Consider the following 17,852-nt stretch of genomic DNA (forward strand, 5'->3'; position numbering starts at 1 on the left):
GCGCCTTACAAGGGCCTGCGGGCTGCCCGCGGCGCTGCCTGAAAGAAACTCCCTCCAAGTCTTTTCCCGAGAGAAGGGGCTTGACGCTGAGAACAATGGGAGTCTATGAGAATAGCTTTGCTTTTCGAAAAAAAGGTAATCGGCAAATGCCAGCTGCACGTGTATCTTCAGTCAGCCCGGAAAGGGTCCTTCAAGGATTACAAACAGGACGCCGACGCCCTGAGCGCGCTGACGTCACCGCTGCGTGTCGCCGACGCTGACGCCGGAAACGGGCTTGCGTCGGCGTCGCCCGGTGCTGGGCGGTTGTGGGTGCTGGGCGTTTGTGTGTCCTGCGGCGGATTCGCCCGTGAAAGCGTTCTTAGGTGCGCCTGGTGGTTGGTTTGCGGAAATGATTACGTGGGCACAGAAGACAAACTAGAAGGAAGTGAAATGTTACGTAGTTGTACGTCTTACAAGAGTTTTTAACCCCCGGAATGCGGCTGCTTGTACGTACACAGATGTTAACACCCTTTGGAAAAGTAAATTTGCAAATTCTAGTAACTCCGAAGGTTTTCAAGAAAACCCAGCATTCTGCTCCGCAGTGTGTGCCCTGTAAAAACTTTGATATATGGGCAAAGACATAACAGCGCTGGGGGCGGAAGCCAGACGCCCCGATGAGAGTAGTGGCAGGTGTATTGCAGTGTGTTAGCGGGATGGAATATTACGAGCCTGTGAAACGAGACAACGCTGATGAGGCAAAAAGAGCCATGAAGGGGAAAAAAATAGCAAGACAGTTCATACACACAGTGTTTTAAGACGTGTGAGACAATACTACAGATTGTTTAGGTGTGTATAATCCAGTGAAAGTAATCAAGAAACACAAGAAATGCAGTTTAGGAAAGTGGTTTATATCTCACAAGAACAGGGAGGGGACCATGAGGGGACGCTGTAACTGTATTGCCCATTCACGAGCTGGGCATTCAGTATGTGAGTGGCCATTGCTTTATTCATTGCCCTGTTAAAAACTGGTGTTTTCTTCGTATAGTTTATGAGTATTTTTAGAAGTTGTTTTACATGTATCTTAAAAAATTGAGCAGTCCCAAGAATTCCCAAAAACCCAGCATCCAATTTCTCCTGTTAATATTTACCATTACTCTGATACATTTGTTGCAATTAAGAAACCAATATTGTACGTTATTATTAGCTGAAGTCCATCCTTTGTTCATGTCTCTTTAGTTCTTATGTCATTCAGGATACCACATAGCAGTATTTAGTTATCAGCATCTCTTTATGTGCCTTTGGCTGTGGAGTTTTCTCAGACTTTCCTTATTTTTGATGGTTTTGAGGAGTACTGCTTTGAAATATTTTGTAGGCTCCTTTACTATTAGAATTCATCTGTTTTACTCATGATTGTATCATTTTAGGGTGCATTTTTAAAAAGACTTATTAATTTTATTTGAAAGGTAAGAGTCACAGGCAGAAGCAGAGTGAATGAGAGAGTGATCTTCCATCCGCTGGTTCACTCCACAAATGGCCACAACAACAAGAGCTGCATCAATCCGAAGCCAGGAGCTTCTTCCAGGTCTCCCACATGGGTGCAGGGAGGGGCCCAAAGACTTGGGCTATCTTCTGCTTTCCCAGGCCACAGCAGAGAGCTGGATCAGAAGTGGAGCAGCTGGGGCTTGAACCGACATCCATATGGGATGCTGGCACTGCAGGTGGCAGCTTTACCAACTATGCCACAGCACTGACCCCTAGGATGCATTTTTTTAAAAGTTTCTAGGCCAGCGCTGTGGCGTAGCGGGTTAACGCTGTGGCCTGAAGCACTGGCATCCTATATGGGCACCGGTTCAAGACCCGGCTGCTCCACTTTCAATCCCGCTCTCTGCTATGGCCTGGGAAAGCAGTAGAAGATGGCCCAAGTCCTTGGGCCCCTGCACCCACTTGGGAGACCTGGAAGAAGCTCCTGGCTCCTGGCTTTGGATAGGCGCAGCTCTGGCCATTGCTGCCAATTGGGGAGTGAACCATCGGATGGAAGACTTCTCTCTCTCTGCCTCTCCTCTCTCTGTGTAACTCTGACTTTCAAATAAAATAAATCTTTTAAAAAAAGTTTTTTTGTTTATTTGAGAGGTGGAGTTACAAAGAGAGGAGAGACAAAGAGAGATCTCTTTCATCTGCTACTTCACTCCCCAAAGGCCCACAGGTGCTGGGCCAGGTTGAATCCAGGACCTAGGACTTCTTCAAGGTCTCCCACATGGATGCAGGAGCCCAAGCACTTGCGCCATCTTTTGCTGGTTTCCCAGGCTGTCAGCAGGGAGCTGGATCAGAAGTGGAGCAGCTAGGACTCCAGCTGGTGCCGATATGGGATGCTGGTGTTGCAGGCAGTGGCTTAACCCACTGTGCTACAATGCCAGCCCCTAGGATGCATTTTTTTTTTTTTTTTTGACAGGCAGAGTGGACAGTGTGAGAGAGAAACAGAGAGAGAAAGGTCTTCCTTTGCCATTGGTTCACCCCCCAATGGCCGCTGCTGCCGGCGCGCTGTGGCCGGCGCACTGCGCTGATCTGATGGCAGGAGCCAGGTGCTTATCCTGGTCTCCCATGGGGTGCAGGGCCCAAGGACTTGGGCCATCCTCCACTGCACTCCCGGGCCATAGCAGAGAGCTGGCCTGGAAGAGGGGCAACCGAGACAGAATCCGGCGCCCCGACCGGGACTAGAACCCGGGGTGCCGGCGCCACAGGGGGAGGATTAGCCTAGTGAGCCATGGCGCCGGCCTCCTAGGATGCATTTTTTAAGAAAGTAGTAGCAAAAACTATTCTGATTGAAAATAAATAATATAAATTATGTTATACCATGGGTTTTGAAAATTTACACTTACTTGACTCATGGGATGCCTGGGAAACTTATAATTTCTAAAAATTGTATTAGTTCTAGATTTTTTTTTAAGATTTATTTATTTGAAAGAGTTACAGAGGGAGAGAGAGAGACAGAGACAGATTTTCCCTCCACTGGTTCACTCCCCAATTTAGCCATGCCGACGGGAGCCAGGCTGATCCAGAGGCAGGAGTCAGGAGCCTCTCCAGGGTTTCCCATATGTATGCAGGGGCTCAAGCACCTGATCATCGTCCACTGCTTTCCCTATTAGCAGGGAGCTGGATCAGAAGTGGAGCAGCCGGTGCCTGTATGGGATGCTGGACGCCACAGGCAGCAGCTTAACCTACTAAGCCACAGCATCGGCCCTGCTGGCTTCTCTTGAAAATTCAGGTCTAGCAAGATAAAGCTGCCAGTATTGGTGGCAGCAATCCAGTGGCTTCCCCCTTTTAAATGGAACACGTATTCTTAGTTCCTTGGGCACACGGTCTGCATCAGTTCTTCATCTGCCTGGCCCCTGTAATATGCATGTGAAATTTTAGCCCCTGCCATAAGTTTATGATTGACTATTGTCACGAAAGTACTAGTTAGTGTTTGACATTCCCACTGCAGTTCCACAGGTAATCTATTCACCCACTCTTCTCTAAAGACTCACATAGGCGCTGGCATTGTGGTACAGTGAGTTAAGCTGCTGCCTACAGTGCCAGCATCCCTTGTGCGCTCTGGTTCGAGTCCTGACTGCTCCACTTCCAATCCAGCTCCCTACTTACATGCCTGGGAAAGTAGTGGAAGATAGCCCCCAAGTGCTTGAGCCCCTGTACCCATGTGGGAGACCAGGATGGAGTTCCAGGCTTCCAGCTTTGACCTGGCCCAGCCCTGGCTATTGTGGCTATTTGGAGAGTGAACCAGAGGATGGAATATCTCTCTATCTATCTATTCCTACCTCTCTGTCACTTTGCCTTTCAAATAATAAATAAATCTTGGGGCTGGTGCTGTGGTATAGCAGGTAAAGCCTCCGCCTGCAGTGCTGGCATCCCATATGGGCACTGGTTTGAGTCCCGGCTGTTCCACTTCCAAATCAGCTTTCTGCTATGGCCTGGGAAAGCAGTAGAAGATGGCCCAAGTGCTTGGACCCCTGCCCCTACATGGGAGACTCAGAAGAAGCTCCTGGCTCCTGGCTTCGGATCAGCCCAGCTCAAACCAGTGGATGGAAGACCTCTCTCTGCCTCTGCCTCTCTGTAACTCTGCCTCTCAAATAAATAAATCTTTATAAAAGTGAAACAAAATTTAAAAACAGACTTTCACATTAATTCCTTTGATTATCAAATCTCCTATCCTTGATCCTCACCTTTCTTTCAGGTGATAACCACTTGTTTTCTTTCCCTTATTTCAAAGGCAGAGGTACAGACTGAGTTCCCCAAATGCCTGCAATGACCAGGGCTGGGCCAGGCCAAAGCCAGGTACCAAGTCAATCCCAGTCTTCCAAGTAGGTGACACGAACCCAATTTCTGGCCCTCCTTAACCTCATTCCTTCCCAACTACTGTCCCCATGTTTCCTTTTCTTTTTCTCTGTTAAACTTTAAAAAAAATTCATGAAATTACTGATTTTGTGCATCAGAAGCTACCAGATTTCAGCAGTGTCAGAATTTAACCTAATGCTTGTATGGTGAACACTGTCGTCTCATCCTCTTCTCCCATTCTGTTTTCATAGAATCTGACTCTTGCAGTCAAGCCCAAAAACTGCTCTTATCAAGGCATTGGTTGTTTCCAGGTTGCCAAAACAAAAAGACACTTCCTGTTCTTGTCTATTTTGATCTCACAGAAGCACTGGACTCTGTTGGCCACTTCTTCCTCCTTGAAAAATTACCCTACTGACTTCTCCACAGATAGTTTTGCTGATTTTCCTTCCTCTCCATGTCCTCTAAAGAATAGATTTGCTCTTGGGGCCAGCATTCAGTGAGTGCAGTTGCTGCTGCTGCTGCCTACACCCGGTATCACAGTGCTGGTTTGAGTCCTGGCTGCTCCACTTCTGAACTAGCTTCCTGCTAATGTGCCTGGGAAGGCAGTGAAAGATGGCCCAAGTGCTTGGGCCCCTGCACCCATGTTGGAGGTCCAGAATGAATTCCTGGTTCCTGATTTCAACCTGTCCTAGATCTGGCTGTTGCAGCCATTTTGGTACTGGACCAGTGGGTGGAAGATGTATCTCTCTATTGTCTATTTTCTCTGTTCCACTGTTACTCCAGCTTTCAAGTAAATAAATAAATCCTTACCAAAAAAAAAAAAATTTTTTTTTTTCTTGAGTCTTGGAGCTGTGTCCCTGCTGTCTCACTTTGACATTGTCCTTCTGGGTAACTCATGTTTATTCCCGTTGTGACAAATTTCGTGTAAAGGCTGCTTACTCCTAGTTTTTGTCTGTAATTTAGGCCTGTTGCAAGTTGACATCTATTCTTGGACACTGTTTGACATTTCAAAGTTAACTTCTCCAAACTGAAACCCCAAGCTGGTTTCTGCCCCAAAATTTCCTGTCTCAAGACCGTCATAAGCCAGAGACCTTGGTTTCAGCTTTAAGCTTTCCCTCCTCCCCTCCATATCCAATCCATTGGCAAGTTTAGTTCCAATCCCACTAGGGAAACATATATACAGTTGTCCTATCTTTTTGTATCTATGGCTGCTACCTCTGGTGTTTCTCACTCCCAGCTATCCAAGTAGCACCTCTGAGATTACTTTTCTCTCTTTAGCCCTTGCTGTATTCATTTTTGACATAGTAGCCACAGGGATCTTTTAAAATTGTAAACCTGATTATATCACACCAAAAGGCTCTTCTCTGCTCCTTTTCTTTAAAAAGATTTATGTATTTATTTGGAAGGCAGAGTTATAGAGAGGCAGAAGCAGAGAGAGAGAGAGAGAGAGGGAGGGAGGGAGAGAGAGAGGTCTTCCATCTGCTGGTTCACTCACCAGGTGGCTGCAATGGCCAGAGCTGTGTTGATCCAAAGCCAGGAGCCAGGAACTTCTTCCGGATTGCCCACATGGGTGCAGGGACCCAATGACTTGGGCCATCTTCCGTTGCTTTCCCGGGCCATAGCAGAGAGCTGGATTGGAAGTGGAGCAGCCAGGGCTCAAACCAGCACCCATATGGGTTGCCAGCCACTGCAGGTGGAGGCTTTACCTGGTACACCACAGCACTGGCCCCTTTTTCTGTACTCTTTAGAATAAACTCTGAATGCCATACCATGGCTTTCAAAGCCCTGTGTAAACTGCTTGCGCATCTCCAGGTTCACTTGGTTCCCCCACCCCCTCACTGCCTTGCCAGTCCCACTGTTCAGTTTCATGAGCATTTCAAGCTCAGGGCAGTCTCAGGATCTTTATGCATACTTTGCCCTTCAGATAACCTGATCTTTCTCATTTTTTGATTCCTGAAGGAAACTTCCACAAAGAATGGATGCCTGGTGGGAGTTAGAGGCCAAAGGAAAAGCCATGTGGTCTGTGCAAGAAAGGACAAGAAGCATGGTGGTGCTGGTGCAAGACCAGAAAGCTAAGAAACAGAGCAGGGTGGGTAGATTGTGAAGGCTGCTACTGAGGTGCTTGAGAAGCTGCACCTTTTACTACATCTAGTTGAGCATTCATGTCAAATCTTAGCAAGAGGCATGGTGACGAAGGTGGTGGGAGTGACAGCTGATATTTACAGGCCAGGAGGTACTTTACAAATAGAATGTATTTAATCCTCATAATAGTCCTAACAAGTAACTGATGCTACCTCTTCCTATGCCTTTAAAGACTCTACAATGTGGAAAAGGGTTGCTTTTCAGCTTTTTCCATTGCTGATTTAGGATTCAGCTTTCTCAAATAAGCTGTGTCAATGACATTTGCCCATCTGTCTCTTTCAGCTTTCAAAAGTTGGTTGCTTTTTTTGTAATCTGGTTTTAAGTCTTTGGACAAACACACATGAGTTTAATGGGGCTTCAGGGGGGAACAAAATTAGTTAAAAGTATTTAATCACGCATTTTAATATGGAAGCCCTCAAGAACGAATTATATAGAAACAAGACACCTAATAGTTACATGAACCCAATCATTCTTTTAGCTGAACTGAATGTTGAAGGAATTCCAATGCAACATGAAGGGTTGGATTGTAACATGGACTGTGTTGGGTTTTGTTTTATTTACTTATTTATTTTTGGTTACTCAGATCCATCCTTCCTAATAGCCTCGCTGTTTACTTTAGAGCATTAACTCCTATACATATATATTCTTCTTCTTTAAAAAAAAAAGATTTATTTGTTTATTTGAAAGGCAGAATTACAGAGAGGGAGAGACAGAGAAAAAAATCCTCCATCTACTGGTTTGTGGTGGAATGAGAAGGCCATGCCAAGGTGGCCACGGGCAAGCGAGTGTCAGTTACTCAAGAATGGCTTTGAAACCCACCTGGCAATGGAGCCTGCCTGGCAACAGGCTGTGATTGGTTGGGGCATAGACCGCCCTTGACCAGATTGGCTGGTCTTGGCTATATAAGATGTTGTCCCAACTGAAATAAACAAGTCTGCGGGCTGCTCGCTTCAAGCCTGCTTTCACCCGACTCCTGGGGTCTGTGTGGTGACTCCACACCTCTTGCCCCCACCACGCTGCTCCTCTCAGAAACGAATCCACTGCGACATTGTTGAGAAATCAACGGCAACATCTGGCGTGCCAACAAGACTGAGAGAAAGAGTGTCAGACTCAGCGAGGTTCCCCCTGGATTTCGGCAAGAAGGCCCCTCGGTGTTTTGTGTGCTGTTCAGTTCTGTGAGGGTGGTGAGCACAGAACCCCCTCCTACACCCCTTTCCTTGTCCTTGTCCTCGGTCTAAGTGACCCCAGGTTAGGCAAACACCGCCCAGTAGTTACCATTGATATCAAAGATTGCTTCTTTTCCATTCCCATTGTGGAGCAGGATAAGGCTTACTTTGCCTTTACAGTATGGGAGCCCAATTTCCAGCTCCCTGCAAAAAGATTCCAGTGGACAGTACTCCCACAACGCAGGAAAAATAGCCCTGCCATTTGCCAAAGATATGTTTCTCATGTGACCAGCACACTTAAAGATCAGTGCTTGGTCATACGTTATGTGGATGATATCTTACTTGCTCACAAGAATGCAGCAATTCTGAATGCCTGTCTAAGTGAGACAGTAAGAAATTTACAGTTCCTGGGTTTATCTATTGCCACAGAAAAGGTACAACATTTTCCTCCCTTTCAATTCTTGGGTTATCAAATCTCCACCCATATATCTCCAATGGGCCCAAACCTAAAAGTCAAGCATACATACTCACTTAATGAACTTCAGCAACTATGTGGCCAAATCAATTGGCTGCAACCCTTCCTTCCCCTAACACCTGCAGAACTTAGACCGCTATACGATTTACTAAGGGAAACAGCCCTTCTTCAAAAATCACATTGACACCTGCAGCCAAATCCACTATAGAAAAGATTAACACCCAGTTATCAAATTTAAAAACCTTTAGATATGACCCTCAGGTGCCTCTATTTGCCATAACCATATCTACTCTCAAGGCCCCCTTAGGAGTTATTTGGCAACAACACGGACCACTTTTTTGGGTGCACATAGCCTGGAGTGATTGTCGTAAAATAGTAAACAAAGTAGATGCCATCCTTATGATGGGGCTTAAATTAAGATATTATACCAATAAGATATTTAACACAGAGCCAGACATAGTGGTCCTACCACTATCACAATTAGAACTATTGACATTGATGCAGAATAGCACAAACTCTTTCAAACTTTAATGATAAATTTTCCAGGACAGATTGACAATCACCTGCCAGCAAACAGGCTACTCCAGACACTACAAACCTTAGAAATAGACTATCCAAAACATGCTTTCCCTGCTAATCAACCTATACCCATGGCACCATGTGCGTTTACGGATGCCAACAAGTCACTCTTTGGAATAGTGATCAAATCTTTAACAGAAAAAGATAAGATCCATGTAGAACCCCACGGGGGATCAGTACAGTTGAGAGAAATAAGAGCAATAGTCAAGGTTTTACTCCTTAGCCAAGATGGACTGGTAAATATATTTTCGGACAGCAAATACTCAGTACCGGTAGCAAAGACGATCCCTTTTGCAGTCTTTAACCCGACCAATAAGCCAATTGACCAGATGTTCACAACACTTAAAGAGCTAACTGAAAACAGAAAATACCCATGATATATATCACATGTAAGATCACATACTGGGTTACCTGGCTTTATTTTCCGAGGCAACCGAAAAGTTGATCGTCTTATCTCCTGCTACACAGCTTCCATTGGACGCTTAGAACAAGCCCGTATTTTACACCAAAAATTTCTTATGTCAGCAAGCAGCATAAAATTGCTTTTCCCAGAGCTAACAATGAGCCAGTGCAAACACCTAGTGCACTCTTGCAAGAATTGTGCACCCCTTGCCCTGTTAGGCCCACTGCAACAAGCAGGAGTGAACCCGCGAGGCCTTGCTCCTAATAAGCTATGGCAAGTGGACGTCACCCACATTAACTCCTTTGGTAAACTTAAGTTTGTCCATGTGGTGGTAGATACTTATTCAAAGGATGTATTTGCAACAGCCCAATCCAGAGAAAAAGCTAGTAATGTGATAAAGGTGGTTAAATCAGCCATGCTGGTCCTTGGTGTCCCCTGGACCATAAAGACTGATAATGGGCCAGCATATACATCACAGGAATTTAATTCCTTCCTGAAATCTTGGAACATACAGTCTGCCACAGGTATCCCATACAACCCACAGGGACAGGCAACCATTGGAAGAACTCATAGGATGATTAAAGATCTCTTACAAAGACAAAGAAACAATCATACACCCTCAGACCCACAGCTTGCTTTGACTGAGGTCCTTTTCACTATCAATTTTCTTACTTTTGATTCCCAAGGGATAAGCCCAGCTTATAAACACTGGGGATCCTTTCCATCCCAGACCCCAGCCCCTATGGTTAGGTGGAAAGACCCCCTGACAGGAGAATGGAAGGGACCACACCCTCTGCTAACCAAGGCCGATGATATGCTTGTGTCTTTCCAGAGAATGTGGAACAGCCCATTTGGGTCCCAGCCAGAAACATCAAGCCTGCAACGGACAGCCAACCAGAACCAGCTGAACAAGACCGAGACTCTGCCTTGTTAGGCACCTGCCCTATCATCCTACCCTGAGAAACTGCCCGTAGCCATGCCTGTTACTGTTTTGTACCCCACTAGCTCTGGTCAGCCACTCAAATGGCCCACAGCCTGTGTGCGGTCATGCCATTCCTGATAACCATTATTCCTCATTCCTACCCCCATCTGAGCAAGCAATCCTGTGGTCTCTCGTTTTGAGCGCTGGTTAGTCAATGATGGGTAAGATCCCCTGGGGGACAACCTAAGACAGGCACAGCTGCATATGGAGACCACATGGAAACGGTGTCAACAATGGTATGGTCAAGAATCATGCCTCCCGTTGCTCAAAAATAAACAAAAAGGGGGAAATGTGGTGGAATGAGAAGGTCATGCCAAGGTGGCCACTGGCAAGCGAGTGTCAGTTACTCAGGAATGGCTTTGAAACCCACCTGGCAACGGAGCCTGCCTGGCAACAGGCTGTGATTGGTTGGGGCATAGACCGCCCTTGACCAGATTGGCTGGTCTTGGCTATATAAGATGTTGTTCCAACTGTAATAAACGAGTCTGCGGGCTGCTCGCTTCAAGCCTGCTTTCACCTGATTCCTGGGGTTTGTGTGGTGACTCTGCGCCTCTTGCCCCCACCACACTGCTCATCTCAGAAACGAATCCACTGCGACATTGTTGAGAAATCAACGGCAACACTGGTTCATCCTTAAATGGCTGCAATGACCTGGGCTGGACCAGGCCAAAGCCAAGAGCCAGGAACTCTATCCAGGTCTCCCACATGGGTGGCAGGAACCCAAGCACTTGGGCCATCTTCTGTTGCTTTCCAAGGCACATTAATGGAGCTGGGTCGGAAGTGGAACAGCTAGACAAAAACTGGCGCCCATATGCTGGCATCTCAGGCAATGGCTTAACCCTCTGCATCACAACACCAGCCCCTATATTATTCTAAAAAAAAAAAAAAAAGCATTGGAGCTGGCACTGTGGCATAGTGGATAAAGCTGCCACCTGCAGTGCCAGCATCCAGTATGGTCCAGTACAGGTGCCAGTTCAAGTCCTGGCCACTCCACTTCCAATCCAGCTCTCTGCTATGGCCTGGGAAAGCAGTAAAAGATGGCTTGAGTCCTTGGGCCCCTGTACCCATGTGGGAGACACAGAAGAAGCTCCTGGCTCTTGGCTTCAGATCAGCCCAGCTCCGGATGTTGCAACCATTTGGGGAGTGAACTAGCGGAAGAAAGACCTCTCTCCCTCTCTCTCTCTCTCTTTCTCTCTGTCTCTACCTCTATATGTAATTCTTTCAAGTAAATGAAATAAATCTTAAAAAAAAAAAACAGCACTCACATGGGATGCTGGCATTGCTGGCAGCAACTTTTTTTTTTATTTTAGATTTATGTATTTATTTATTTGCAAGTAAGAGTTACAGAGAGAGAGAGAGGAGGCAGAGAGAAAGAGAAATCTTCCATTCCCCAACTGGCCACAACAGCCAGAGCTGTGCCTATCCAAAGCCAGGAGCCAGGAGCCAGAAGCTTCCCCCAGGTCTCTGATGTGGGTGCAGGAGCCCAAGGACTTGGGCCATCTTCTACTGCTTTCCCAGGCCATAGCAGAGAGCTGGATCAGAAGTGGAGCACCAGGGCCTGAACCGGCACCCATATGAGATGCCAGCACCCCAGGCCAGGACATTAACCCACTGCACCACAGCACCAGCCTCGCAGGTGGCAACTTAACCCACTGTCTACAACATGGACCCTGAATATATTGTTCTTATGAAGATAATTACTACCCACCTCAGAACCGAAGGGACAAGACTGTTCTTCCTGTCCAGAGATAACCGTAGGACAGACAGTGACCTAAACTCCACTAGCTGAATGCTATATGATTCATTTTTAAATTCTGGAGTGTGGGCTGGTGTTTGTAAGATGCTGGTTAAGATGGCTGTTTCCTGGGGCAGGTGTTGTGGCATAGAGGGTACAGCCACCGTCTGCGGTGCCAGCATCCCATATGGGTACCGGTTCAAATCCTGGCTGCTCCTCTTCTGATCCAGCTCTCTGCTATGGCCTGGGAAAGCAGTAGAAATTGGCCCAAGTCCTTGGACCCCTGCACTCATGTGGGAGATCAGGAAGAAGTTCCTGGCTCTCAGCTTAGGATTGGCACCACTCCAGCCTCTGGCCATCTGGGAAGTGAACCAGCAAATAGAAGACCTCTCTCTCTGCCTCTGCTTCTCTATAACTCTGCCTTTCAAATGAATAAATAAATCTTTAAAACACACACACAAAGATTTCTGTGCCCCATATCAGAGTACCTGGGTTTGAAACCCAGCTCCACTATGATTCCATCCTCCTGCTAATGCAGACCCTTGGAGGGAGAAGCAATGGCTCAAATAATTGGGTTCCCACCACCCAGCAGGAAACCTGGATTGAGTTCCACACTCTCCATTGTGAACATTAAGGGAGTGAACTAGCAAATGGGCTATTCTCTCCCCTGGCCCCTCACCTCCAAATAAATAAAAATTTAAAATTCTGGACAGAAGTAATGGCTAGGTGTTGGTGAGTGTGGCAGGAGCATGCTTACCAGATTTACCAGAAATTTTCTCAGTTCCTTCAGCTTGCTGCTTCTGCCTATTTGCAAGTCTAATTCTTGATTGTTTATGAATTCTGAAGGCTACAGTATCCTTCCAGTAAATCTCAATAATAAATCCAATTAATGGCCTTTACTTGAGTCAGCTGGGTTACTTGAAACAAATAACCCCCATTAATTCATACTAGAAGTCGACCTTCCAACTCTGACTCTATAATGACATTGTAGGTGGATCTCACAGTATATGAAAACCTTACTTGATAAATGACCAGGGATTTAATAAGATGTTTCAGTTATAGGGCAAATCTGAGTGTCTATGACCAAAGTATTCAAAAATTACTTCTGTGTTTGTTTGTTTGTTTTAAAAAGCAAATACCCTTTGAAAGGCAGAGAGACAAAACAGACATCTTCCACTTGCTGATTCAAGTCCCAACCACCTGCAACAGCTGGGGCTAAGCAAAGCTGAATCCAGGAGCCCACAATTTCATTTGGGTCTTCCATGTGGGTGACAGGGACCCAAGTACTTGAGCCATCATTTGCTGTCTCCTGGGATATGAATTAACAGGAAGCTGAATTGGAAGCAGAGTAGCTGGGATTCAAATCAGGTACTAATATGGAATGTTTGTGTCCCAGACAGTGACTGAAGCACTGTGCCAGTGCCTACCCCTGGTTATTTGTTTTAATTACCTCTTTATCTTTGTGAATAGAACAATTTTAATTCTACATCAGTTTTTCCATTTTTTAACATATTATGTTAATTTAACACACTCAGTTGATCTGGGATAAGTAGAACCAAAATAATACTATTATCTTAAGATAAGTGTAACTAAGAAAATAAAAATAATTGTATACCAAAATGAATTTCAGAATGAAATGTGTTCTTGTCATTGTCCACTGTTTTATATTTTGTACATGGCTCTTGCTGGATATAAATAATTGAACACCCTGTATGTGTGTAAATATATGTGTATATATGTCTGTCTCTGTATATGCATATGTGTGTATGCATATTTGTATATGTACTTGTGTGTGTCCATATATGCAGGAAGAAGATCAAGAGAGAGCTTTTTAAAATATTTATACTGAAATGCACAGATACTAAGTACACAATTGGCTGATTAACCAGTGTATATAACCTTGTAACAACCCCCCCATCAAAATATAGAACATTCCCACCCCACCCCACCCCCCTGGAAAGTTCCCTAGTACTCCTTGCCAGTCAATCAATCCCTTCTCCAACCAGAACCACACAATATTCTGATTTCCATAACCATAAGTTAGTTTTGCCTATTGGATTTCATGTATGGTACCATATAGTACGAACACCCCCTTTTGAAAAGATGTATTTATTTACAAGGCAAAGTGAGAGAGAGAGAGAGAGAGAGAGAGAGAGAGCGCAATCTTCCATCTGCTGCTTCATACCCCAAATGGCCACAACTGTTGTGGCTGGGCCAGGCTGAAGCCAGGAACCAGGATCTTCATCCGGATCTCCCATGTGAAAGGCAGGGGCCCAAGCACTTGAGCCATCCTCTGCTGCTTTATCAGGAATGTTAACAGGGAGCTGGATTGGAAATGGAGCAACCAGGCTTCAAACCTGTGTCCACATAGGATGCAGGTGCTGTAGGCAGTGGCGTAACCCACTGTACCATGGTGCCAGCTCTGATGTACCTTTTTTTGTCTTTTTTCAAATTTAGCTTAATGTTTTTGATATTTGAACATGTACCAGTTCAATTTTTATTGCTAAATGGTGTTCTACAATTTATTTTTCTATTCCTCTCTTGATAGAAATTTGAGTTGTTTATGGAGTTTTTCTATTTTGAATAAATCTGCCATAAATATTTAGAACATGTTTTAATTCATTCAGAGTAAATATCCTTGATAGTTGTATGTCAAACCTCATCAAATATTGCCAACTGGTTTAGCAAAGTAAATCCTAATTTTATTTACTTAGCAATTTCTTCAGGAGATGTGAGGCATTTATTTATTTATTTATTTTAAAGATTTATTTATTTGAAAGTTAGAGTTAAACAGAGATAGAAGGAGAGACAGAGATAGAGAGAGGTCTTCATCCACTGGTTCACTCCCCAACTGGCTGCAACAGCTGGAGCTGTGCCAATCTGAAGCTGGGAGCCAGGAGCTTTTTTTGGGTCTCCTATGTGGGTGCAGGGGCCCAAGGACTTGAGCCATCTTTTACTGCTTTTCCAGGCCATAGCAGAGAGCTGGATGGGAAGTGGAACAGCTGGGACTCGAACCAGTACCCATATGGGATGCCGGCACTGCAGGCAGTGACTTTATCCACCACGCCACAGACTGGCCCCAAGGCATTTATTTTTACTACAGTATTTTTGAAGACGTTTGGGATAGGCTTTGAAGGCCAAAAAGGCAGAGCTAAGAGGCATCCACAGTCACCGAAGAAGATCCACATGTGACCCAACTTATGGCAGCCCAAGGCACCACGGCTCAGGAGGCAGCCAAGACTTCCTCCCTGGAGCCTCCCCAGGAGAAACAAACCTGACCACTCTGTTATCTCCAAGTTCCCTGACCACTGAGTCTGCCACTTGTGTTTGCTGTGGAGGTCAAGGCCAACAAGTGTCAGGTCAAACAAGCTATGAAAAAGCTGGTGACACTGATGTGGCCAAGGTCAGTGCCCCATCAGGCCTGATGGAGAGGAGAAGGCAGACATGCAGCTGACTGCTGGCTGTGATGCTTTGTACATCGCCAACAATATTGGGATCATCTACACTGAGTCCAGCTGGCTAGTTCTCAATATGTGTTATTTCAGCATAAAAAAATTGATGCTTTAAAGGAAATGTGAAGCAAATTAAATGTAGAAAGTATGAAAACTCAAAATCCATTCACTATTTATGAACATCTCCATTCAATCTGTACTGTACTAAGTGATGAGTCTATAAAAATGAATAAAACATGATCCTTGCCCTCAAGGAACCCACAAAGAGTGCTGGAAGAGAAAGGTTAGTCAGTACCATATCCTGAGTGCTGCGATACAGGGCACCCAGTGTGAGTGCTGGGGGTCCCGGGGAGGAGGCCGCTGCCTCTGGGTGGAGCAAGGAGAGAAGATGAAGGGGAATGGAAGACAGGAGAACCCTGAACGGCAAAGGCAGCTTCACGCAGGACAGTTGGCCTGGCCAGTTGAGGGGACATCTTATGGGCATAGAGATGGGGAGCAACCTTAAGATCTCAGATCAACAAAACCTTTCAGAAAAGGTCAACCAGGCCAACACTGCAGTGTAGTAGGCTAAGCCTCTGCCTGCTGCTCTGCCATCCCATATGGGTGCCAGTTTGTGTCTCTGCTACTCCTCTTCTGATCTAGCTCTCTGCTATGGCCCAAGCGCTTGGGCCCCTGCACTTGTGTGGAAGACCGGGAAGAAGCTCCTGACTCCTGGCTTTGGATCAGCCCAGCTCTGGCCACTGTGGCCAGTTGAGGAGTGAACCAGCAGATGGAAGACCTTTCACTTTGTCTATCCTTTCTGTAACTCTACCTCTCAAATAAATAAGTAAATCTTTAAAAAGAAAAAAGAATCCAGCTCTCTGCTGTGGCCTGGGAAAGCAGTAGAAAATGGCCCAAGTCCTTGGGCCCCTGCACCTGCATGGGAGACCAGGAAGAAGCACCTGGCTCCTGGCTTCGAATCGGCGCAGCGCCGGCCGTAGCAGCCATTGGGGGGTGAACCAACGGAAGGAAGACCTTTCTCTCTGTCTCTCCCTCTCACTGCCTGTAACTCTTGCCTTTCAAATAAATAAATAAATCTTTGAAAAAAAAAAAAAAGAAAAGGACAACCAGTGCCCCAGGCTTGAATAAAATACTACACCGAGTACAATTTTGGGTCATTAAGTGACATTCACATCTCTGTATTTCTGTTTTTGTTCTTTCTTCCATGAGGAGATTTCAACAAAGTTTGTGCCTTGTTTTTGCAAGTCATTGGCAATTTCCCTCCTGAAAGATAGCTTTCTGAAGCTGGGAGAAAGCACTGTTCCATCCTGTGAGTGTGTGTGTTTGTGTGTGTGTGTGTCTGTATAGTTGGGCACCCTGTTTGAGCATCTCCCCTCTTATCTATGATTTGCCTTTTGTCCTGGTAGACTGGCAGGTGAACAGTTTCAAATGAGAACTTAGGAGGAGTTTCTGGGGTAGAAAGTGTATAATGAGAATTCTTGTCTCCAGAAAAATGTCACATCATGACAGCTAATGTAATGAGGGGCAGAAATACTGTGAATAATTGAAAAATATATCACGAGGGATAATTACATAAAATGATTAATCTTTTTTTATTAAATTTTTCATTTTGAGATCCTGAGAAGCAGCATAATGAATAAGATAAACTCTATTTTTTTAAAAATCCAGGCAAAAACTGCACCTTTCCCAAATCTGAATCTCTATCTGAAAACAGTGAGGCATAAACAGGCTTTTAGCCATGGGACTTGACATCCAAGTTGGCTGTCACACAACCCAAATCCTCATGGTCCACATTCAGATTCTTCTGTTCCCAAATCTTGCCTTTTGGTTCCAGCTTCTAAAATATCTTGACTATAAGGCCAGTGCCCCATGATGCAGAACCTAGTCAACTATCAGAAGAGTTGACAAGAAATGTGTTGAAGAGCTGAGGACAGTTGGGGAGGCCATTGTAGCAGCTTGCAGAGGCCCAGGTATGTTCAAGGAGTACAGCAGCCTTTGGAAACGTGGAAGCAGGTAAAATGTCACACTTTGGCCATAGGTGGGAAGCACCTAGCAGAGTGTTAGGACTTAACAGTTGGTCAGTTGGAATCAATGATGCTCATTCCAGGGGCTGATAGTTTTTCTAGGTACCACCATCACCCAGGGTCATGCACATGCCTTCCTGGAAAAAGTACTCTCTGTATTCCTAGAGAAGGAGGGAAGAGGTTCACTCCCTGATCCCATATATTTGCTTCAATCTAGATGAGAACTGACAAATTTCACTTCTGTTAGGCTTGATTGATTTTTTAAAAATAAACATCTTTTAATTCCATTTACATCAACTCAAAATGTTTTAAGTTTACTTGAAAGGCAGATGGAGACAGAGAGATAGTTCTTCCACATGCTGGGTCACTCCTCAGATGCTTACAATAGCTGGGGCTGGGCCAGTTTGAAGCCAGGAGGCTGGAACTCCATCCAAATCTCATATCTGAGTGGCAGACTCCCAACTACTTCAGCCATCACCTACTGCCTCAGAGAGCGCACTAGCAAGAAACTGGAATTGGGAGCACAGTTGGGCCTGGAATCCAGACACCCTGATACGGGGTGCAGGTGAGGTTTGACCACTGTGCT

General features: G+C 45.4%; 1 protein-coding gene across 6 annotated transcripts; it reads left to right on the forward strand.

Moving 5' to 3' along the window:
• Positions 1–68: 68 nt before the first annotated feature.
• LOC127487699 (uncharacterized) lies at positions 69–10,576 on the forward strand. Of its 6 annotated transcripts, none has more exons than XR_016213367.1 (4): positions 262–362; positions 4,244–4,334; positions 6,268–6,397; positions 9,906–10,576. XR_016213367.1 is itself a non-coding variant. In XM_089304296.1 (3 exons), the coding sequence occupies exons 1-3, from the start codon at positions 106–108 to the stop codon at positions 10,005–10,007; spliced, it is 489 nt and encodes a 162-aa protein (XP_089160422.1). In that variant the 5' UTR covers positions 69–105; the 3' UTR covers positions 10,008–10,576. The 6 variants fall into 6 exon arrangements, 1 of the variants encoding a protein (XP_089160422.1); XR_016213366.1 differs by having other exon boundaries at positions 4,244–4,308; XR_016213364.1 differs by having other exon boundaries at positions 271–485; positions 4,244–4,308.
• Positions 10,577–17,852: the final 7,276 nt, after the last annotated feature.

This window comes from Oryctolagus cuniculus, chromosome 9, assembly GCF_051225735.1.
Source record: "Oryctolagus cuniculus isolate XC-2025 breed Fujian yellow rabbit chromosome 9, ASM5122573v1, whole genome shotgun sequence".
Lineage (NCBI taxonomy): Eukaryota > Metazoa > Chordata > Mammalia > Lagomorpha > Leporidae > Oryctolagus > Oryctolagus cuniculus.